The sequence below is a fragment of the Rhinolophus hipposideros genome, assembly GCF_964194185.1.
Source record: "Rhinolophus hipposideros genome assembly, chromosome: 11".
Taxonomy (NCBI): domain Eukaryota; kingdom Metazoa; phylum Chordata; class Mammalia; order Chiroptera; family Rhinolophidae; genus Rhinolophus; species Rhinolophus hipposideros.
In genome coordinates, this window is record NC_138057.1 from 34,674,010 (window position 1) to 34,699,449 (window position 25,440).

Genomic DNA, 25,440 nt, shown 5'->3' on the forward strand with positions numbered 1-25,440 from the left:
TTTTTTTAAAATTAAAGTTTACTGGGGTAACAATTGTTAGTAACGTTCTCCTTCCATCACCATATATTTGTGTATTGCTTTTTTTTTTTTACAAAAAAAATTTATTTTTACAAATAATGACAAAAATAACTTTGTATAAAGCATTGAACTAGGAGTTACACAGAAAATAATGCAAAAGCCTTCTTCAGGCAGTTGTAGTCTATATAAGTGGCAATAAAGAAATGAAGAAAAAGAATATATAAAAGAAAATAGGACTATTTTCTGTATATGCAGGAATTTCGTTTTGAAACAGCAGAACCAGGGAAAATTAACCCTGTTACTGTCATTCATTTTGGAAAACATCATGAACTTCAGAGCTGGCGAATTAAAGAAGAGGACTTGGCCAATGAGGGAAGTTGGGAGCACCAGGTAAAGAGTCAAGATTGTTCCTGGCACATGGGACAACCTAGGAGTCAAGTTCAACAAGAATGAGCAGAGTTAAAAGGACACCCCAGTGGCCCAGTGAGTGGTCTCTGGGGGCAGGGTAGGCACCATGGTCACCTTGGAAAGGAAGACGCTGGTCACATAGGAGATGAGCAGGGGCAAGGTCAGGATTCAGCAGTTGTGTAAACACAGATTCTTAGGGAAAAGGGCACATAAGGGACGAATGGAGTGTGACTGGTACCCTGGAGGTAGTAGCCCTAGGATGCTGTGGGGTGAGGCAATTCAAGCAGTGAGGGGAAAGAGCAGCTCAGAAGGTCACCCTGGAATTGACCACCCCAGCACCCCACCATCTCACAGACCAATGACTGTCTTAGACCTTTAGAGTAACCTTAGATGGTTACACGACAGTAAGAATGTACTTAACGCCACTAAATCCTATACTTAAAAGTAGTTAAAGTGACATATTTTGTTATATTTAGCATGAGAAAAAGTATAATAAAAATAAAGGATTACTAGTGCTTCATTGAAAGACTCTATTAACACAGTCTAGTAAGCCCGATGGAAAAGGTAAATGGAAGACGACAGTGGCCCAACCAAAAACAAGGAAAAGAAAATCATGAGATAGGTCTTTTAACTACTACCATGAAACAGGTATTTTATAATAATAGAGCCACCACAACCAAACTGCAGTATCTGCGTCCCAACCACAAAGTGTCAGGCTAGTGGTCACTTGAATTTGCAAAAGTTTTCTCTCAACAACCGAAGTAAATAAGTATCAGGTAGCACACATCCTTCATGAAGAAGGAGAGACAAGCAATCCAAGAAGAGAAATACATGTTCCAAAATTTTAGTTTCTTTGCTTAGGAACTTATAAGGCAAGAAACCACACTTTTTTGAGCTCAGTGCATTACTGGCATATATTAAGTAGGGGTTTAAGACAAGGTTTGACACCCAGAGTTGGTATAATTACAACAAAGTGTCTCCAGCCTCGAAAATGATTTTGAGATAATGTCATTGGGGTGGCGTGGGGGGGGGGAGAGGGGGATTTTCCTACCTAATAATACACAGAATTTCCTTTCTGGTTTAACAGCAGCAAAGTACTATTCACAGGATTAAAAACTAAGCAAGTCATTAGCCCCCATTTCCTGGAGACAAAATATTTGGTTTGATACTTAAACAAAAGTCATTCACACTCAAAAGACCACTTGGATGGATATAAACAGTTCTAATTTACTCCAGTGGGCCTGGAGGGGGTGTAATTTATTTCAGTCCACTTAGTGCTGTAACAACTGCTTTTCAAAACAACGACATTGATTCATGAAAATGAACATACGGACTGACTCTCTTTGCAGCATAAACCCCAATAGCCTCAAGCAAGTGCTGATAGAAATGTAGTACAAGGCACTGCAAGACCAGCATGTTGAAGGAGCAATTACGCAGGTATTTAACCCAATCTATTGCTTATCAGGAAAGTGCTTAGCACAGGAGTCAGACACAGAGGAGCTGACGAGGAGCACAGCCACTTAACTGTCCCCTCCAGCGATTACAATTTCAACCCAAGAGTGTGTCAAATTAAAACAACTACACATTGACTTTTCGCTTCTGTAAGCATTAAGAGGGTGATTGACAACTTCAGGCTGCAGCCAGGCAAGCAGGCATTATCATCTGCTCCGCTTTGCTTGTCAGCTCTTAGCTCCACGAGCCTGTTTCCTTAGGAATAGTGCTATAGGACACGAAAGCCTTTCAGGGCTTTCCTCGGGGGCTCACCTAAGGACGTTCTGCCATCTCTTACACAAAAGCCGCTTCAGGTGACCCTTAAAAACTGAGTATTTTAAATATCGACATTTGTCCCTTTCTGTTAGAAAAACTTCCCATCAGAAAAATGGAAAGTCAGCCGTCGTCTTTATTCTCACCGCTCTACTATGGTCCTGACTTGGGAAGGATTCCCTTCCTTTGTTATCTTAGTCTCCTTGATTTCAGAACTGTAAGGAGTGGGAAAAAGATACAGTTGAAACAGGAGGGAGAGACAAGTAAACAAAAGTAAAAAATAACTGAGAAAATCTATTCACCACAGAGATCCAAGTGAATCATCAGCCGGCACCTTTCAGGCCTGTGCTGCAGATTCAGTGTTCTCTGAGGATCACAGAAAAAGGTCTCAGGCAAGTTATCAAACTACCGTGTTTCCCCCAAAATAAGACCTAGCCAGACAATCAGCTCTAATGCATCTTTTGGAGCAAAAATTAATATAAGACCCGGTCTTGTTTTACTGTAAGACCCGGTCTTATAGAATATAAGACCTTATAGAATATAAGACCGGGTCTTACATTAATTTTTGCTCCAAGAGACGCATTAGAGGTGATTGTCCAGCTAGGTCTTATTTTCGGGGAAACAAGGTTTAACCCTTCTGCCACTCTCCCCTCGTGGTGCCAAAACCATTCCATGGGAAAAAGACAGTGTTTTCAATAAATGCTGGTGGGGAAACTGGATATCCACATGCAAAAAAACTGAAGTTGGACCTTTACACCACATATAAAAATGAACTCAAAGTGGATCAAAGATCTAAACAGAGGTCCACTTTGGGCAAGTACTATCATTCTTGGACTGAGATCAACCAAAGTCTAGTTTACTCACTCACTGCCATCTGCTATTGAAAAAAAGTGCACCACAGTTAGATCCCAAGACCAACTCACATTTATCAGCCTTCAATTAGTCCTCCTCAACCTGACAGGCTCTTTGAATAAGGGCTGATGTTTCCACAAAAGTAAGACTTTTGCAATGGGGTTTGTTGAACTTTGGGACTGCCCCTCCTTTGTCTCAGCCGTAAACCTTTCTTGTCACTCTGCAAGTCCGTAACAAAATAGTCTCCTCCTGCTTCTCTGCGTAATACAGTCCAATAGCACTCTGTGGGAAGAAACGTTCTTTTATGCTCCATCCAGGGTGGTAGTCACACCACACGTGGCTCCAAGTGAGCACTTACTCTGTGTGACTCGCGTGACTGAGGAACTGGAGTTTTAATTTCTATTAATTTAAATTCAAATAACTCTATGTGTCTAGCAGTTCCTGTACAGGTCTAAGGCAGGCTGAAGATCAGAGTTTCAGTGTTGGTGTGACAATCTGAGGTTGGAGAGTTGTCCAGGCAGACATCAAATCAGGAGTTCTCTCCACCCAGCTCCACTACCAGCTGTGTCACCTACTGTCTCTAGTCAGCGATTAATTCTGCTCTAAAATAGGGTCAGTGATTGCGGCTCTACCTATTTGTGGATTTACAGAAAGATATTTGGTCTTTGTCCCTGGTTTCTGGCACAGAGCTCCTCAAACTCTTGGAATTTCCTGAGTGATAAGGGTGATAAGAACGAGCCTCTGTGTTCCCAATGAGGTGCCCCTTGGTGGGCCCTCAGATAGCTTAAGGATGGGGGCTGAGTGCCCCAAAGACCCAGCCTTAATTAGACACTTGGAACATCCAGTCTTATTCCCTTACCATCCAGGGAGAGGAAAAGCGCTGAAGATGGAGCTAATCACCAATTACCAATGATTTACTCAATCGTGCCTCGTAATGAAGCCTTTTAATGACAGGGTTCATAGAGCTTCCAAGTTGGTGAACACATCAATGTGCTGCGAGGCAAACCCCAAGAGGGCAAATCCTCTCCCCACACCTTGCGCTATACTTCTCTTCCATTTCACTACTCCTGAGTTACATCCTTTATAATGAACCATTAATAGTAAGTAAAGTGCTTTTCCAAGTTCTATGAGTCATTCTTGTGAATTATCAAACCTGAGTGGGGATTGTGAGAACCCTCAAATTTGTAGTGAGCTGGACAAAAATGTGGGTGGCCTGGGCACCCCATTTGTGGCTGGTGTCTGCAGTGGGGGCAGTCCTGTGAGTCTGAGCTCTTAACCTATGGGATCTGAGCTAACTGGATAGTTAGTGTCATAACTGAATGGAATTACAGGACACCCAGTTGATGTCAGAATCTGTTGGTGTCAGGAGGAAAAAACCTCTTAGTGTCTAATAAGATTGTTGTTAGCATTACACAAAATGGTATGTGTCAAACTGCTGCATAGAGTAAAAGATTATTTTTCATATTTGGCTGATCTGTAATGAACATTAGCTAGGTCACGAATGCTAACCACGGTAAGTTTACTGTGAAGTAACCTTTGCATTGATTCACAGTAACATCTGGAAGCAAAGCACTGCTTTGTCATTCATTTCCCTACGTGGGAAGACCCTAAATCCCTGACAGATTGGCCAGGAACATTGGCAAAGATCCTAATTTGTAGCTGTGTATCAGAGTAAACTGATCAAGGTTACATAGATCACGTACTTCAAGGGCAAAGATGGCGAGTAACTGGAAATTCTTTCCCTAAATTCAGAGAGGAAAAAAACCAAATTCCAGGGGGGAAAAGAAGAGCAAACTCTGGGGAAAAGTGCTCCCAGGTGAGTGGGGTGTGCTTAACCATCTCTGAAAAACATCCCTGCTCTGGGGACCCCACCTATAGATGACGGCTTGCCACACAGGCCAAGCCAGGCATGTCAGAGAACTTGGGAAATGAGTGAGTGGTCAGCAAATGCCAGATAGTAGACCAGGAAAGGTACTCCATTCATTCTATCCATGCTGGCCCACCAAATCTCAGCATCCTTCTCCGGCTGTTGCCAAGAACCTCATCAAGAGGAGACAGGAAGAGACATTAAGCCCTTCAGTAGTCTTACGGACTGAAGCGTGTCCCCCCGCAAAATTAGTATGTTGGAGCCCAAGCCTCCAATGTAGCTGTATTCAGAGACAGGATATTTAGGGAGATAAATGAGGTATTAAGGGCAGGGCCCTCACCTGACAGAACTAGTGTTCTCATAAGAGGAGGAAGAGAGACCACAGCACTCCCTCCCTCCCTCCCCCACCCTCTTGCTCTCTGTGCACACAGATGAAAGGAGAGAGGCCTCACCAGAAACCAACCCTGATGGTAACTTGATCTCAGACTTCTAACTTCCAGAACTGTGAGAAAATAAATTTCCTTTTTTTAAGCCACCGAGCCTGTGACGTTTTATTATGGCAATCGTAGCAGTGTAACTAGTATTGGCATAAAGCAGGAATATTAATAACACAGTATGGCTTGCTCAATGTCCACACTGCCACTTTTCTCTCATTTCATAGAGTAGATTCTACTCCTTACAGATATTCATGTGTTAAGTGGAAAGAGCTGGAGATTAATAAAATGAGGTAAAACACGTATTTCACCTTGAGAATCTTATAGTTTAACAGTTTTGCTGGGCCCTGCAAGTTTTTTTTAACTCAGAATAAACCAAGCCTTTCCATATAATGGAATATTATTTGGCCATAAAAAAAATGAAACACTATTACATACTACAACTGGAATGAACCTTGAAAACATTATGCTAAGTGAAAGAAGCCAGATACAATAGGCCACATATTATATGATTCTATTCATATGAAATGTCCAGAATAGGCAAATCCATAGGGACATAAAGTCTAACAGTAGTTCCCAGGGGCTGGGAAGGAGGTGGAAATTAAAAGTGACTGCATATGGGGATTCTTTTGGGGATGAGGGAAATATTCTAGAATTAGATAGTGACGATGGTTGCACAACTTTGTCAGTACACTAAAACCCACTGAACTGTATGCTTTAACAGGGTGATTTTATAGTACGTGAATTACATATCAATAAAACTGTTAAGAACAAACAAACAAATCAATCAAGCCCAGCCCACCCCTATAACCATATAGGTAACAAAGGTGAAGCATGCCTGGAAAGGGCTAATTATTTGGAAACATCTATCCAAATCACAAATTTGGTTGTGACCTTAGTTTCTCAACTTGAGAAGGAAACTCTCCTTTAGGCTGACAATGAAGATCTCACCCAAGTCTTGAATACGAGCAAGACAGCTTGGCACACAGCTATTCCCTGGCACACCCGGTTTTCTGTGTACAGGGGCGAAGGGCATGCGTCCCCAAGATCTGCTGACACTTAAGGGATCACGGCAGTAAGCTCTCTGCCATGGTTCATCTCCTAGGCGTAATGCTAAGTCCACAGACACATAATTGGCACTCAATGAATTTATTACTTGTTTATTGACTAAGCCATCAATTTGTATGCTTGGGGGGCTTCAGGAAAGAGACAGAGGAACTGGTCCTGTCTGAGCACTTCAAGAGTTATTGTTATGGCTGAAAAAACTACCAGGGGACAACTGAACCCCATGCACAAAAAAGTATAACTTTCTGTTTTGATTCTGAGAGGCAGTGGGTTCATTTTTATTTGCTGTTATATTAATGGAGCTAACCTGTAAAATATGAAAAAAGAAATGTCTGCACCTATAAATTACCTAAACAGAGGAAGAAACAATAGAATTAGTATGTGCAAGGATAAATTATAATCCAGAAACTTTTTACTAAGAAACCCATGAATGGTTTCAGCCAAAGTAGGAAACTGTTCCAAGCATGATCAGCACTGCCTCTTGTACTACTTTTGTAGAAATATAAATGAAACAACTCTTAAAACTGCTGAATATGCTGAAAGAACGTATTGCTTTCCTCTACCCACTTCTCATTTTTTCTTTCTACCTCAGGGCCCTGAAACTGTGGGTCAGAGGAGACTTGGATGGAATCTTGGATGCCAGATTTAGCAAATAAAAATACGGGATGCTGAATTAAATTTAAATTTCAGAAACGACAAGCAACTTTTGGTATTGGCACATGCTATATTAAAATCATTTTTGTGGTTTATCTGCAATTTAACTTTAACTGGCCATCCTGTTTGATCTCGCAATCTAATGAAGTGATTCCATTGAGCTGCCTGGGGGCTACTCTCTCCCTCTCCTGGTACGAGGGTCAATGACAGGCTTCTGGCCCCTGTGCCACCCCTAGAGGCCAGCACCTTACACCTGCAGTGGTTTCCTGTGTTGCTTCAGGAAGCTCAGATGTGGCGTCATTTATCAATCTACAGTAAGAGGACACTGAAACTAAGAGGAAACATAGCCAGAAAAATAGCAGAGGGCAGTGGTGGGAGAGTTATGTTCACCTCTGCATTTAAAGTCGGGGGGAACCTCTACCCTGGACTTGGTGTAAATGGGGGGAAGAGTCTCTGGATTCAGTGTAGCACCAGATGTGTAAAGACCACAAAATGGTTCTCGTAACAATCCTGCTACACTGAAAAAAGAATTTTAAAATATGTGTTAGGAAGCGATCACGGGACTGCAGGGCCTGCTGTTATCTCTGAATATTATTTTTTTATGCAGCTCATTTTTAATATCGGCGCCTTTAGGGTGAATGTAAATAAACCTGCTCATGCAATAAATTCAGTGTGCGCTTTTATTTTGCAGATTTAAGCTAAACCGCCATAAATCTCGTGGAAGCAGCATCTTTCAAGATAACAGAGGCAGCACTCGGATTTTGATACTCACTAAAAAGAATAATAAATAAGCCACTGACTTCAGAGACCACCCCAAGTGCATGCGCTCAGCACGACAGGCAAGGTGCTTGACAGCCAGTGGGAGCAGTCCTATGGGGTTTCTTCTCTTTTCCCCATCTCCAAGGGATTGTTCCAGTGTACCACAATAATCGCAAAGGAGAGGGGTCCTTGCTTTTGCAAAAACGGATGGTAAATATAACCACCTTACACATAGAAAAATCAAACCCCCTTCTGTGATGAAATAACCATCTACTCTAGTTCCCCTAAAAGATTCCATTTATGCCAGTTTCGATGAACAACAGTTGGAAAGTACATAAAACCTGGTCGCCATCCTTTACAGCAGAAGCCCAGTTGGAACCTGACCTCAGCATATATTGTATCCCCATGTATATGTGCAAGATGGGAAGTATATGCCTATATATAAATATAAATACATATAAAGCTAACTTTCAGTGTTCGGAAAACAAAAGCTATCCCCATATAACAGCCAAATTCTGACATAACTCAGTTTGGACACCTCATCTGGTGTGCACCGCACTCATTCCCAGTGTAAACCCCAGCACGCTGGGCAATGATATACTGTAATGTCACATCGCAATCTGGATTTACTATAAAGGGCCTCTGACGAGCTTCAGAGCAGTAAACATTGCAGCGAGGTGTATTTCACACTGAGCTGGTTTTTATGAAGAACACTTCACCGCCCAGGCACGGCACCTGGATGATGAATGGTGAAAGATGCATGACAAGCTTCATCATTGTTTGTAAATCTTAACTGTTCCTGCTCACTAACTCTGGAGGCAATTTTCAAAGACAGCAGCCGACAGAAGGACAGCACAGTTTTCCTGAAGGTTATTCAAGTTGTACTTGGCCTGGGCCTTGCCTCTGAGAAGCCGAGCAGGAAAAATAAACTCCTGAGTTACTCACACCGAGCCCAGAAAACATTGCTAAGGCCCAACTCATTCAAGTCAGATGCAAATGAAGAAATCCCATGAATGCTGGGATCAGAGTGGATACTGGCAGACCCAAGTTACCGCGCTGTGGGCACTGCCTCTTCAGGATTTTTAAATACAAATGGTCACTGACTGAGTAGCGGAAACAGCAAACCTGATGATGTGTGATGTGCCCACCACGGACTGGGGTCCCTGCACTGAGCAGGCAGGGAGGGGACTCAAAGTCCCACCTGAAGCCCATCAAGATAAAATCAGCACTGAAAACATGGGTAAGCAATGGTTTCTAGTCATTATGTTCAACTTGGCTGTCAGGACGCTTACGAGCTCCTAAAAGTGTGCTTTCCAGAGCGCGCTCTCTGTATGCTGCTGTAGACTGTCATCTTTAGCCCACAGGAAAACCCCTGCAAAGATGCCCTGGATAATGAACTTCGTTTTTAAAATGGAAGTGGAAGATGTAAAAGCAATCTCACAATAAGCCACTGACAGACTAAGTAGAGCGTAAAATACTGTCTCAAAAATTATCTGGGGAAAATCAACAGGCTTCGTATTTTAAAATAATAGCTATGACCACAGGGGAAAAAAGAACTATAAAAAAGTAGTTGATTGTGTTTCTATTTGCACTTATAATCTCAAAGCTAATAACTAGTTATTTAATTTTTATAATGTCTGCCCTCAACAAATATTAATACTTGTACTGTACCTCCCTCCTGTTATTAAAAGAAAATTCAAATAAAACCACAAAATTAAAAGCGACTTTACTATGTTAATTAAGTCATAAAGGTGCTTTGAAGTTTCTATTTCGCTTTGGGAATAGCAATGGAAATACCACGCCTGATGGTGTGGTGTTTTTTTTTTTAAAGCTGCTTTTCATTTTGGGGTTTGTTTTGGTTTGTTTTTTTTTTGCTGGGACCCCAACATACTACAGAAAGACACCCCCAGACGGGGGTGTTTCTGCATACTGCATATGCTGAGGGAGCAGGTTCTGAAATTTTATCATGACAGCACAAGCACTATTGCATGCAGATTTTTAGTCCTAGCAGACAGGACATTTCCAAGTGGATTCTCAATCCCAATCATAGCTATCATTTCCGTGAAAATACGTCAAACACGAGAATGCCAGACTGTCAAGCAGTGAGGCCTCAGACAAGTTAAGTCATCACCGTGCTGTTTCTCCACCTGCCACAGGGAAATGAGGACCCCTTCTCCTCCCTGCTTCACAGGCACTGTCTCTCTGCCTCAGTCTCCTCGTCTGAAAAGCTCTTACAGACACTGTAAGAGCCAAGTAAGAGTTTGTGAGGAAAGGAAGAGAAAGGAAGAGGAAACCACTGGATATACTTGCAGGAAGAACACTCAGGGCATAGTTTGGTTCAGAGACTTGAGTTCCTATTCTGGTTACAGCTCTTTCTAAATACCAGCACCAAGGCTCAGGGATGTCACAAGCATTCGGCCTACAACTCCACCCACTCTGTAGTTACGTGTGAAGAAGCCTCTCTCGACCTCTCTTGCTCTGTTATACATTGAAAATCAAGGTAATGTAAAAAATTAAGTCTTCAGAATGCAACTTTTCCAAAAGGAAGATTCTACGTGCTATAAATCCAGGGTATGCTTGTGGGCCAGGGCAGTGAGTGAACTCTTTCCTTACGTGAGTGAGTCTGACCTCTCTCAGGTAGCCCCTGGGAAGTGCCAGCCATTTCTAGACTAGTGGTGGCTTTGTCAAAAGCCAGAGTTAGGGGCATATCAGTTCTCAATCTTACCTACAGTTTACCTTGTACAGTGCTCTGTTTATGGAGGAAGAAAGGCAGTTTGGAAAAAAGACAGAAATCTATGTGTCCTCACCAAACAGCATTTTAGCTTCACCCTATATCCGATTCTTTAGGTATAAAGGGATCTGCTGGTGTCTTTATATACCCCTCTCCTCTGGTTATCTCCTTTGCTTTACTTAGGAAACATATCACATGTGTAATATATTAAAAGTAAGTCTTCAAAGCTGCCATTTTTAAATGTTTATTATATGCTTAAAATTATTATGCTTCCTCTTCCTCACTCCGTAGGCCATGATGTCTAGCTAATTTCAAGAGTCACAATCTACATATGGTTGGTTTCAAACAGCGTCCCTTTAGGGCTGAAAAATAAGCCCTTCTTGCTGATCACAGTCGCTTTCATGTGTACAACCCACTGCCAGGCACTTGTTGAAATAGAAATATAAGAAATGAGGACGCATCTTCATGTAAGAATAAGGGAGTTGACAGTTTGTGCCATACTTTTACATATTTGTTTATGTGATCCATTATTAAAAATGAGTAAAGCTGTTATTTTTTTCAACTTTCCAGACGAGAAAGGTGAAGCTCTAAGGTTAAGCAAGCATCTTAGAATCCCACCCAGAACTGGGGATCTGAGCCAGACGTCTTCTGTGGTGGGATCCATTCCCTGCAGGCATTGGCCTCCACGGAGGGTACCAGTGAATGCCCCACTTACCTCTCTGTTCAAAGGTAAGCTGAAAATAAAAAGGTCACATGAGGAAAACAGGTTTCCAGCCAAGTGTTCTACCCTTTGAATTTAACAAATGGTAAGTCACTATCTAAAGTACCAAGTTTAAACTCAGCATTTTCTAAATGTTGCATAAAATGCATTCAAATTTCTTTAAAAAGCAGGGACAGGAAAAGGTCAGTGTTTTTCTCCCTACCAGCTTGCCATACAATTCAGAACAGAAAGTACACAACAAAAGCAGCTCCTTGGCCTACTCTCTGTCCTGTCTGAGCAAGACTCTAAAACATTTCTAGAACATCTTTCTCCCTGACAAGAAGAAATGCCTGAAACATCAACACAATCCTGGCAGAAAGGAATGGTGAAAGTAAGAATAGTATCCTGCCATCTTTTGTTGCATTTTCTTATTTATAGATTGTTTACATAGGGACAAGATTTCAATCCTCACAAAACCTGTGTGGGTTTGACAGGGCCCACCTCCTCACACACCTTTTAACAGGTAAGGAAAGCAGAATTCTCAGAGAAGAGTCAGATATTCCCAAGGCTAGCCCGCTGGTGAGTCATGGCTCCATTCAGATGCTAAGCACAGAATCAGCCCCACCCAGCCACTGGTGGCAGAATGGCACATCCCTTCACATAACCAGCAGCACTGGCATCCTGGATGTGAGTGAGGAAATCACAGGGTGCCTCCAACAGGTAGCACAACCTCTGTTCTCACCTGCAAAACTGGGAGGTTTGGCTGGACGATATTTTGCTAAAACTCAACTCTAATGTACAGCATTAAGCAAATCCATTCCACAGAGTGAAAACTTAGCCATTTTGCACTCAGACATGACCACTGTAGGGGAGTAGCATATGCCATCAGTGACATCAAACACTTCTACATTCATTGGCCTACAAAATTGCTAATGCTCAATGGATTCAGAAAGTCATTATTTGAGAACACAGGCCTCTGCAAGCTGCCCAGACATCACAGGAGGAGAGCATGAGGCTTTCATTCAGGACCTTCCACCGACCTTGGCTACCTGACCTTTGGGTGAAATGTAAATGCTCTGACTCTCACCTCGCAGAACCGTTGACATCCTCTGTGTTTTAGGCGAATAATACATGAATAGCTCCTGATATATAATAAGCACCTCAAATGTGTGCGTTTTTCTCCTGACAAGAGCAGAAGCTGCATGAAAAGGAAGGTGCAGTTTGCACGGGAGCCTGCCACTGTATCTGAGCCAGAAGAGGTCACCCAGAAGGAAGAGGACGCACCTTTGCAAACTTTCAAACTGAGATTGCAAAATAAACAGATAAAAAGATCAAGGTACGTTCATCTTTCCCAGTTTAAGTCAAAATCTTTTTGTAGGGGTTGGCTAGCCCTAAATATACTCCCAGAACTTATACTCAGGAATTCAACATAGAGAGATGCCTATTTACAGATACGAAATGCCACCACCTCTCGCTATGTGGGCATCTGTCAACACTGAGCCAACACTGTGCAGTCTCCCTGTTTATCCCTGGTTGAAGCATGACTCCCAGGATGCTTCTACTACTCCTTCCTGAACAACTTGCATCTGCTACTCTGAGCTGCTCACACACACATAGAAGCCAACCCTCACTTGGGCACCAGGTCAGTGTTTCCCAAATTATCTGTATGAAGGAAACTGCTTTGCTTTATTTTACTTTTTTTCCCCTCAGTTTCCAATAGAACATGGTCTGATACTTTTATAAAATACAATAAAAATGAATTACCAGAACCATGATGTTAAAAATGAAAAATAACAAGTGTTGGCAAGAGAAACTGAAACCCTCATACTCTGTGATGGGAATGTAAAATGGTGTAGCCACTGTGAAAAATAGCTAGGCAGTTCCTCAAAAAGTTAAACACAGAATTATCCTATGATCCAGCAATTCTACTCCTGGGTATATACCCATAAGAACTAAAAACAGGTATTCATACAAAGACTTATTCATAGCCAAAATGTAAACAACCCAAATGTCTATCAACTAATGGATAAAAATATGTGGCGTATCCATACAACTGAAATCTTATTAGGCCATAAAAGGGAATGAAGTACTGATACCTGATATAACTTGCATGAACCTTGAAAATATTATGCTCAGTGAAAGAAGCCAGTCACAAAAGGCCACATATTATATGATTCCATTTACATAAAACATCCAGAATAGACAAATCCATTGAGACAAAAAGCAGATTCATGGTTACCAGGGGCTGAGGGGAGGGAAAATGGGGAGTGACTGCTTACTGGATATGGAGTTTCCTTCTGGGGTGATGAAAATGCCGTGCCAACTAGATGGAGGTAATGCCGTGTTTCCCCGAAAATACGACCTAGTCGGACAATCAGCTCTAACGCGTCTTTTGGAGCAAAAATTAATATAAGACCCGGTATTATATTGTATTATATTATGTTATGTTATACCTAGTATTATATTACATTACATTACATTATATTATATTATATTATAATATTATACTAGGTATTGTATTATATTATATAAGACTGGGTCTTACAGTAAAATAAGACCGGGTCTTACATTAATTTTTGCTCCAAAAGATGCATTAGAGATGATTGTCCCACTAGGCTTATTTTCGGGGAAATGTGTTGCGAAACATAGTGAATGTACTAAATGCCATTGAATTTTATATTTTAAAATGGTTACCAGTTAATTTTGTTAGGTGGATCTCACTTCAATAAAAAAATGAATTACTAGAAAAATGAAAGACCAAAAATACAAGACCCAATTTTTTATTGGATTCAACAAACATAAAATTGCTCTCTCATACTGCTGAAAGACTTTGTTTACTCTTAATTCCTTTATTATCGCCTCTTAGACCAGTGACAAAGCATCCACAGACCCACACCAGTCTGGGGACCACTGCCTTAGATCTCATCTCAGCTTGCTTACTCAGGGACACTGCCACTGTCCCTAACAATTGTGCCCCCACGCACACCTTGTACCTGTAATTTCCCTTCTGTTGGATCACTCCCATCAGCAAACAAACCCGTTATAATATCTCCCTTCATTAAAAAAAGAGAAAAAGACCTTCCTTGCACTCACCTCTTCCTCCAGTTAGTACCCCATTTCATTACCCCCTTACAGCAAAACTCCTTGAAGAACTGTCTGTACTCACTGCCCCAATGATTTTCTCCCAAGCACCTCCTCCCCACCTAAGTGGCTACTTGTCAAGGTCATTGATCATTTCTACCTTGAGCAGCCAACGGTCAATTCCAGTCTTCATCACATTTGACCTATCAGCTTATTGGACTCTTCTTATTGAAATGCTTTCTTTACTTGGCTTCCAAGGCAACACCGACCTTTAGCTTTCCTCCTTTTCCTAGGCTACTCCTTATTACTCTCTCCTTTGCTGGTCCTCATCTACCAGAGCTTTAAACACTGGAGGGTCTCAGGACTCAATCCTTGGTACTTTATTCTTCTCCAGCTACACTCACTTCTCTAGGGAAATCTCATCATATTGACTTCAAATAACATCAATGCACTGAACTCTCAAGTTCTTGCTTCCAGCAGGGAGGGCCGACTTCAACTTCAGACTTCATACATCCAATTCCTACTTGACAATTTGCTTGGATGACTGATGAACATCTCAAACTTATTATGTCAAAATTAAACTCCTAATCCCTACAAACCTGTTTTTCCCATGGTCTTATTTACCTCTGTAAATGCAAATTCCAATATTCTACTTGGTCAGATTAAAAGTTAGGAAGGCATCGTTCACTCCTCCCTTTCTGGTACATCCCCAATCCATCAGCAAATCTTGGTGGTTCTAGATTCAAAACGTATCTGGAATTCAACCACTTATCATCACTACTATACTCCCACCCTGACTAAGCCACTGTCTTCTTTTGCAAGAATTACTGCAGTAGCTTCTTAATTGGTCTCACTGCTTCCACTTTGCATCTCTGCAGTCTATTCTTAAACAGCAGACAGAGCGATCTTTAAAAACCACAAGGCAGACATGTTGCCCCCTTTGCTGGAAACTCTCCAGTGCCTTCCCATCTCACGTGAAATAAAAGCCAAAGTGCTTGCAATGGTTTATAAAGTTCTACTTGACAGCCCAGCATCTCTCCGATCTACCTCTCAATGCGTTTCAGGATATGAAAAGGACAGAATGGCTCCTACCTAACCTTTTCACAAAAGGAGAACATTAAGTATTAGCAACATGGCAAAAGAAAAACTTTCCCTGTACTTCTTCTCCCCCCTACATTCTGTTTTCATGTTTCGATTTTCAGCAAAATCAGAGGAAAACAGAACTTGGGACTCATTTCTTTAGATAGTAAAGAGAGGTTAAGCTTATTTTTAAAGAAACTGAAGAAAAATGGATTTAATGGACAAATTTATACTTAACACTTTAAAGAAAACATTAAATCTACTGAAAACAGTTTTTCAAATTACTTAAAGTCCACACTTAGTATTGATACACTGCTTACAAATCATAACTTATTTATTAACGCAATCAACCAAAGAACCTCAACTCAAATTTGACAGAACTAATAATAAATGTAACTTGTCATCAGCCAGTCTTTGCCACCTTCTCACAAACGAATATACTGATGTCCCCAACCCCACCCACCAACCTGCCATTGGCCTCAGCCCTACGTAAGGACATAACTTGCCCTCAAAGAGCTCCCCAATAGTGTCAATGCTGATGATAAAACTGAAGATCCAATGCCCCAAGAGATGACAACTGAAAACACAACTTTCTTTTCTCTTCCCACCAGCAATGACAAAAACATCATGCAATGTAGAGCCCATGATGCCATACATTTGGAATTCAAAAAGCCACATTTCTTTAAAAAACTAGCTGAGATTTGGATTTTCTATTAATTCATATTCTCTTTCTCCATGATGTTGACTGGACAAAATAATTTTCCAGGTAGTGCCAAAAAGAGGGTTTATTTGGGTAAAGAAAAAGCAAAACTACCGCAGCAGTGTGAGAACACACAACTCTGCTGGCGGCTCTCATGCAACGCTTTTTATGCCCCCACCTCAGATGGCCCCTATATATATCCCTCCCCCAGGAAGTTAGAAGCATAAAGTCTTAGCAGGAAGTGAGGACTAGAGAGTAACAGGAAGCCCAGCTCCATCTGTGGGTCAGTTTTCTTACAGTGCCAGTTCATTTTTCGCAATGACAACTCCAAAGAAGGCATTACTGCAATGTCACTGCAGTTCTTCCTAGCTAACTCCGTCCTGTCTGAAGCTTACCTTCCTGATTAATTATTAGTGAGTTAGATGGACACCCGAAGGTTAAACCTGGAGTCTCCTCACACCACACTCTCAAATACACATATCGGCAGAAAAGTTTTGAGAAATTCTAGGTGTTATTCATCCAATCTTTCCCTCTGAACACTTGTACAGCCGGTCTCTTCGTTCCTGGACTGTAACCTCTTTCCATCTGAGTCTCTTCCTTTGCTGCCATAAATTCAAATGCCTACTGCTCTTCTCCAAATGCATTCTTCTCTGCTCTAATAAATTTCCTCTATCTTTTTGTCTTATTGCCTTCTTCTGAATTTACACCTTTGACTCAAGAATGCCAGTGCTTCTAAAAATATTACATTATTCCTAGTGAAAGCAGCTCAGGCAATTTCTTTCTGAAAGTCGGTTTCACCGCTCATTTTCTCCATAAACAAACATTTATTTAACTGCTTCATCTCTAAATTGTGCACGGGCTCCATCAAACAGTAAGAATTCTGACCTTTCAGGATTGTTTCCTTACAGAACAAGCTTACTTAAAAATAATACTTGATTCATTTGTTCATTGATTTGTTCATTCATTCATTCACTCAACTAATAAATATCAAATAAAAGGCATCAAAACAGATTTAAAAAGTATATAAAATGTGTTCTGTCTTTAAGGAGCTTACACTCCAGATAAATATATAGAGTCAAAGGCAGTATAAAAGAAAGGCTATATGGGATATATTACATGGTATGAATATTTATAATACTTAGTTGTGCTTGTCCACTCCTGACAAAAAATGATTATTAATAGAAGTCAAAGTGCAATCAACAACGTGTACTTCAGTCTCTATAGTTCAAACTGATCGGTTCCATACTAATGGAGTCCCTTATTTTATTTTAGTACAGTAAATAAAGCATAACTTGCCCAGCTTTTTTCAATTTCATTGTTCCGAATTTGGAAATCAAAGCATGGTTCTGATTCTCATTCTCTAAACACTTGCTTTATAAAGACACAAGTTCTCTATAGAGTCAAGCTACTGAAAAAGCAAACCTCTTTTATTGAGTACAGGGTTAAGTTCCAGTAGCAAGTTTCTCTACCAAGTCATTTTACTATTGCCCAGATTTCTATTTACTGCCTTGATTGTGTGTGCTTCTCCCTTTCCTAGGTCAAAAGATGCTGCTTAAATATAAAGAACTTAAAAACGGGGCCTGGAAACACAGCAGCCATAAAAGACCTGTCCATCATCGCAGTGTAAAGGTTGAGGAAAAGGTTAAAATCGAAGTGAGCAAATGTGTATTTCAAAGTGCTTTGGTTCATTAAACAGTCATTTTTATTTTAAAGCCATTATCTCAGAGTTATTTGCATTGCTACTGAATAAATTCTGAGATCTATTGTATTCAAAAATGTTTTATTATGTTATTTTATTTCTTTCCCCAAAAGACAAATACACCTTCAATTTTAAAATGGAAAAGTTTTGGAAAATGAGCATTCAATATGTAGAAATTCACTTTACCAAAAATATCAGGACTTGAGCTGCATTTAAAGTCCCCCTGTATTTTATACTGATCCTCCAGAGAACACATTTTTAGCTTCTAATGAGAGTCTCTCATCTTATTCTTGTCACTCCAGTTATCCAGAAAAGAGAAACATGGTATTAAGAACCTACCAAAGCCAAATCTTTCCATAACAAAATACCATAACGGTACTTATGTAAGAGTCATATAGCAATAAACTTTCCAACAGCTCCTTAGAAAGCCCAAGACCCAGAGCTGGATACTCATCCCCTCTCCACTCCAAATCCAGCCTATTTAACCAGATACCTACCACTCGCTTTGGCTTCCATGTAAGAAGGGCCATCCTCGAAAGTGAAAATCTGGGACACGCTCTGGCCCAGGTAGGAGGGAGGCGGGTAATAAGAGTGCATCCTGTACTGGGAGCTCACTGCATGGCGGTTCTCCGAGGTTTTCATCTGCTTAAAGAAAAAGAAGGAGTCATACTGAGACCAAAGTTGTACTTTACAATCATTACAAGCATTGCCTAAGTCTTTAAATACACGGGATAGCTTATTAAGTTGGAAGTATCCTCACCCATGAATATGCCCTCCAGTGTACTGATCCTAAAAACACTAGACCTGTGCCTCCTGAGGTGCCTTTTCAATCTTGGGGTTCCCGCTAAAGCACCCCTAAAATTCCATCTGGCCATATGATGCTTGATAAACTAGTACTAAAGAGAACAAACAGGGCGGGAAACATGGGAGAGCGTGGCGTAGGAACCAACACAATCCGCTGTTACACTGACTAGCTTGTTTGATGAGCAGCAAGTATTTAACTTCCTCACATTTCTTCACATGTAAAGCTGGCATCTTACCCTAGTTACCTCACAGTGTTCATCATAAAGAGAATATTTTTTCCAAAGACAACATGTAAATAGTGTGTGAGGATACGCTGCTGTCATTAGCATGATGCTGTGTTGTCACTCAGCATCCATGCCAACTTCCTGCCCATGCTTTTCCCTATAACAAGGAACAAAAAGTCTGGTATCTCTGTTTCTCGGACTCTCCTGTCACAGGGGTCTGGTGGTGATTTGGATTCTGTTAATGGGACATGGAATGAAATTTGGAAGACAGAAGGGAAGGCAGAAGGGAGCACATGCTGTACCCCCAGTAGCAGTGAGCAGCTGACCCTCGGCAGTCATGCATTTTTTTCTGCAATCAGACCCTGCCTTTGGGACTATGGGGCAGCTTTTACGTAAGGAGCACTCCACATAGCTTCTTGACTTCCCATTCAAAGCTACGGAGATAGAACCTAAGGCTTAGAAGGTGATCCCACTTCCACTTTCCTGGCTCTTCCTAGCCTCTTCCACAAACACCTAAAATTCTTCCATTTCCTGCACGGAACCCTGGAACAGACAATGAGCCTGAAACGCATGATCATATCTTCACAGCAAGAACATCTGGACTTCAATTATTTTTACTGCTTTAAAAATATTAAATTTAGATAAAAAGTCAATCTAAAGGAATGTTCAGGACAAATCAATTCCATTCAAGAATTAAGGAACAATTTCAAAATCATGTTTTTCAATCAAATCTCTATAAAGTTACTTAACTTCATAAAGAAAATAGTACTAATGGACAGCGCATGGCACAATAAAATTAGGTACGGGGCTTCCTCACGATTTTCTATGAACATCCAAATTTTGGACAATTTCTCAAGTAATAGAGGCAGAATGTACTTTGACCATTATGGCATTGCTTGGAGGAAAGGTCTAAGTCCTTGGTTTCTGTGTGCTAATTTGAGAAGCTCAAGGCGTTCATTCTGGACCCTCCCAACTGCTCCCCAATGCAAATGTATGCTCTGATGAGTGCATTACTTCTTCTTGCAGAAGGAAAAAGACTCCATTCCACTTGATTATTACCTCTCAAGTGAAGTTAATCTGGCATGTTCCCTTTAGACTTTCATCTTTCTGAATATAAGCTGGTATCTCTTCCAGCTCAATCACCCAATTTTCATTTTCTACCATCATATAAATCTTCACTAAATAAGAGAGCAAGCAAGCTACGCTTGGTAACAGCCAAAGAGGAACAACTAGCTACCTTAATGAGTGAGCCCAAGTCGGGAGAGCCATTAAGGAGCCAGAAAATCATTAAAGAGGGAGGCAAGGATCAATGGTGTTTACTGCACAGACCCAGTTACCCATTAGACCAGTGCTTCCCAGTCCTCTCTCAATGTGTATACAAATAGCCTGGGGGCCCTTTTAAAAAGTAGATTCTGATTCAGTAAGTCTGGGGTGAGGCTTCAGAGTCTGACACATTCCCAGGAGATGCCGACTCTGGTGGCTCAGAAACCTCACTTTGGTGACAAGGGACAAGAATATATGATCCTTTCTATCATAGTTATGCCTTTAGGGGCCCAAAGGAGGACCTTCTAAAAAACTCTTTTGACCAACTGTTTACAACTATCAACTTTCCACCTGAACTGAGGGAAGGCAGAAATGATGTAAATAGCATTTAAAATTTTTCATTATTTTTCTTTTCATACATGCGATTCCCCAGAGCTAAGAGATTTTGTTCAGGGGTCTGCCGCCATCTAGAACTGCTACAGCAGTAATAATGAACTCAAACACACTTTGCATAAGAGCCGTTCCTGCCTCTGTATCCTTCCCTCAAGTCAATTACACAGTCTAAGGAATGAACATTGAATTAGAAGACAAATGCCAACTATTAAGTACAAAGGGTCTTAACATAAATAATGGAGACACCCCCCGACCCCCCATGGATGCTGAGTTGGTCACATCTCCTTCTGGTATGACAACGTCTTCAAGTCAGTTCTTCAAGGAAAATGCTTTTCAATTTTCCCAAGGTACAAGAAAACTGACAGGATTTGAGCCTGCGGGCTCTGCAAAGTGCCAGACTTTCCCCCTTTTACTATGAATTTTGTATAAAGCCTCTTTTCAAAATATTTTTAAAATGTTCATCCTGAGTCTAGAGCAGAGGTCAGCAAACTTTTTTGGTAAATAGCCAAAGAGTAAATATTTCAGGCTTTGCAAGCCACAGGATCTCTAGACAATCAGGAAATAAATGGGTGTTGCAGTGTTCCAATAAAACTTTACTTATAAAAATGTGCTCCGCTTCTCATCCTTCACTCCCACTGGAGTAAGGGGAGCAAGGACCCAGCCCTCAGGCCTGGGCTTCACGCCTAGATCATCCGATTTCACTGCTCTGAGATACGGCCTGGGCCCTGGGTTATTTCAAAGTTCCCTGGGTAATTCTAACCTAAACCAAGACTGAGAACCAGTGATTTAGAGTTACCCTATATATTTCTCACACCCCAACTAGTATGAAATCCCAACACCTCCAGTATTAACTAAAAAATGCAAAAGGTTAACTCTGACAAACAGGCTGGCAAACTGCTGCTAATCCCAATGTGTACATTGTTTGAAAAGAGATCCAGATAAACCGTAGAGTTATTTTCCTTTTTACTGAAGCTTACTGGAAAATAAACACAGTATCAAATCCATGCATGTTTATTTTCCCCCTTAATTCCTTTTCTGTTTTTAGAAAGCATCAGATAACAAGGATTATTTGGAAATAGAAATTGAGTTATTTGAACTCAAACATTCAACTTCTCCAATGAATCCCCAGACCACTGAGCTTCCAGCAAAAGAAAAAAAAAAGATACAAAGGGTCAGACTCCATCTGAGGTTACTAAAATGTAAACTTACGGAGGCTATCAATCACTTCAGCTACTTCCAACTGGAAGAATAATCTACAAATAACCATCCATGTGACAACTTGGACATAAGAAAGAATCATTCTATGTATTTCTAAGGGCATATATAAACCTCTGAAACATAAAAGTTAAAACTAAATCATGGTTCACCCGGAAAGCCCAGAAAAAGGCGTGGCCTAATGCAATTTAAAACTCTAAATCACTTCTTGCTCCTTTTGGGTTAGACAAAATGAGTAAATAAGGAAACCTTTGAAACTTGTTTTACTTTAAACCAGCAGTACTTGGCTGGGGGTAATTTGTCTCCCAGGGGACATTTGATAAAAGTCTGGAGACACTTTGGACTGTCACAACTGTTGGGGGCTGGGGGACGTCACTGGCATGTAGTGAGTAAAGGCTGGAGATGCTGCTAAACATCCTACAATGCACAGGACAGTCCCCACAACAAAGAACTACCCAGCCCAACATTTCAATAGTGCCAAGGTTGGGAAGCTTGCTTTAAACTAACTTAATACCCCCACCCTCGTGCTCAGCCCTTCACCTCCAGCTAAGTATTACACAGCAAAGTACTACAGAGACAGAAGGCACACACAAATTAAAAGAACTGTTCAGTTCTGCTAAAAGGATGTCTTTTTTTTTCCTTTATGCAATGCTGCCTTGTTTCTCAAGACTTTTTTATTCCTTTAAATTAAGCAAGTGAACTAAGTAAAATCTAAAAACCCAGGATCCCAGTGAATTATGACTACTATTATTATTAACATGTGGTAGCTGGCAAGCAAGAGACATGTTTTATATTCTTATTACCCACCCCAAGTCTCTGAACCAGAATATGACCTATGGATGGGAGCTGGGCAGAGAACGTGCATGGTGTTAGTATTAACCCTGAAGGAAAACCTAAGAGCTTTGGGTTTTATTTTATTAAACTGTTGAGAACATACAGCACAATAAATCTGAACTGTAAGTTTCCTTTTTATATACCTTAGTCACCCTTTTTTTATAGTAACAATAAAATCCCAACAAAACGTAAAAATGTTAGACCCCACTTCCTTTTTAAAAATATTCCTAAATACTGTTCACTGGCTGTCTGCTAACGCTTCAGATAGGAAGAGAGTCTGGTCACTGAACTGAACACTCCATCCAGGTAATGGCTGAAATAGATTCCTAATGTCCAAACTGCTGTCTATTTGTTTATAAAGCATGGCTCAGCTGCTCAGATTTAGAATTGGCTGAGAAAGGGAATAGTATTCCTGAGAAGAGTGATTATACTGGATAAAACTCCTAATTGCACACTCTAATATTTAAACAAATAATGTGAAGATTCCCTTAGCATTGGTATGTTGTCTACAGTCTTTTAAATTGCAAAAGCCACATTTGGGATGAACCTTTGGTTTTATGAACAGAAGTCTTTTTATAAAAAGGCTTCACATTCTGTGGAAGTCCAGGTCTCCTGCTGATGCTAAAAGTGAAGTCTGGGCCTGACTTTTGCCCTCATTAAAGGACTTCTTTAGTTTTAATAGAAGCTTCTTCTTTTTAACCCATCGGACTGGGATGCCTTTTCCCACACTCACCTAACCACACACTGAGCGCTGTCCTAGTCCACAGACCTTACCTGTGCAGGCACTTTACCTGAAAGGCAAGTGCCCATCACCTCCTCAAATACGCACCTCATTCATCCTCTGGGATGCCACATATCACAGCTGGAATTATTCTTAATATATAGACTGAAAAATGATTGCTATTATGTGCACATTTCAGAGACTACTGAAACAATAACAGGGCAAATGCTGAGTCATGTGACACAAGGAGAAGCCCTACAGCTACAGTCTGTCCCTCCCTTCTTCCCTGTCTCTGCGTGTTAGTTTTTTCTCGCCCAACTTCGTTACCTTCCTCCACTGTGCCCACCTCGCATTTTCTTAGATGTTCATATTATAAAATGCCCTCCACTCCCCTCCCTTGAGGAAGGAAAAGAAAAGGAGACAGGGAGACTGGCCATGTGAGGACTCAGGCCCCTGAAACGAATTCCCACAAAGCCTGGGTGGATGCCTTCATGAGGCAAGCGGGAAGGTGCTGAGTTTGAGGGCCAGCTCTCAACGGCTGGAGAACCTAAGAGCTGTTTGTCCAAAAATGGAGGGGATGCTCCCTCCTCAGAGAGGAGTTTGGAGGAAAAACAAGAGAGAAGACAGGACAAAGGGAATGCTCATGCATTGTGGCATAGAGGACAACTCATTCAAAAAACGATGTATCTAAGATGTTTTAGGTTGTAAACTCCATGTTTCCCAAAGCTTCAGAAAGTCTGTGACAGTGTACGAAAGTGAAAAAAACACTTGTGGGGGTAGGCTTTTCAAAAAAAATGGAAGGAAACAAGATCAACTCTAGGCTTATATTAATACCAGAATAGATTTTAAAAACATAAAAAAGATATAAGATGCACCATGGAAAAATAAGCAGGTCGTTTGGAAACACAGAAACAAAACTATTAGAACATAAAGCAAGCCCTACCTCCCACCCCCCAATTCCCAGAAATCCTGGACAGGGCATGGAATAGGGACTCATGACTCTTATATAAAGTTTCCATCTGAGATGGAAACCCAGTATGACATCAGGATTACATTTGTATTTATTAGTGGTCCATTTTGTTGGTCCTTATTAAAAGCCAAACATTTAAAATGTGACTATTTCCACATTTAAAAAAAACCCAAATTAATGTTTTTAAATTGTGTCGCTCAATTTATTGTTTTACCATCTGTATTAGTGGTACTGATAGAATAAAGTTTATTCCTCTAGACAATATTTTCCAAAATGCAGAATTGAGACCACTTAGTGGGCTCAAAACTAATTCAGCGAGTTGCAAATCAGCATGTATTTTTTAAAGAACAGTATGGAAATGAATGGAATGAAACAGACTATAATAAAACAATAGAAATATGAGACTTCATTTTATATAGTACGGGTAGGAGCTGTTTTATAAACTTTTCATTTTGTGTTTATACATATGTATAAATAAATATATACAGGATCATAATATAAAACATTTCTTACTGTGAATCTTGGTCTAAAATCACTGAAAGACAATGATGTATATAAATCAGGTAAAAGGAAGCAATAACTTTAAAGATAGGTACATAGTAAAAAAAAGACGAATGTTAAAAATGCTTCCTATTCCTGGAACCTTGAAGGGTTTTGATGCATTTCAGGGGTTTCACAAAAGAAAGGGTGGGCTGTTTGGAGACGGTCGTTGGCTGGGACTAGTCTAATGCTTTCCTCATTATCACAAATCTATGCAAGCTTTGCTAGCTCCTGGGTTAAAAACTTGTCTGATTTGCAAATCTAAAACACAAACCCTAACTTCCCAACTAAAATCATACAGAGCCAGGCAGAGATGCAAGCACCCTTTATGTCAAAGCCAACAGGAAACACAACTTCAGCAAAAGAGCTGGTGGAAAGAGGATGAAAAAAATTGTATTTTTAGTATTTGGTTAATAATTATCAAGACACAGGACTCTCAGTCTCTAACGTGTCAAGTCTCTGAAAGCATTACATAACACCTCCTAAGACAGGCAGCTAGGGCTTGTAATGGTGACAATCTTAACATAACTTCGCTGAGAAAAATGTTGGTTATTGACTACAGGACTAATGGAATTTCAGAGTAAGAAATGAGCATTTATTAAGAGATAATAGAGACTTGTCAGCTCATAGAGTCCCCATAATGTAATCATCATTAACATAGAAA

General features: G+C 40.6%; 1 protein-coding gene across 1 annotated transcript in view; it reads right to left on the reverse strand.

The window, feature by feature from the left end:
* Positions 1–25,440, reverse strand: part of DMRT1 (doublesex and mab-3 related transcription factor 1) — a gene marked incomplete at both ends in the record, with an annotated part of 95,620 nt that overhangs the window by 21,375 nt on the left and 48,805 nt on the right. Inside the window, one exon of the mRNA XM_081066471.1 lies at positions 18,310–18,454. Coding sequence (XP_080922597.1) covers positions 18,310–18,454 — 145 coding nt within the window. The remainder of the gene's footprint in view (positions 1–18,309; positions 18,455–25,440) is intronic.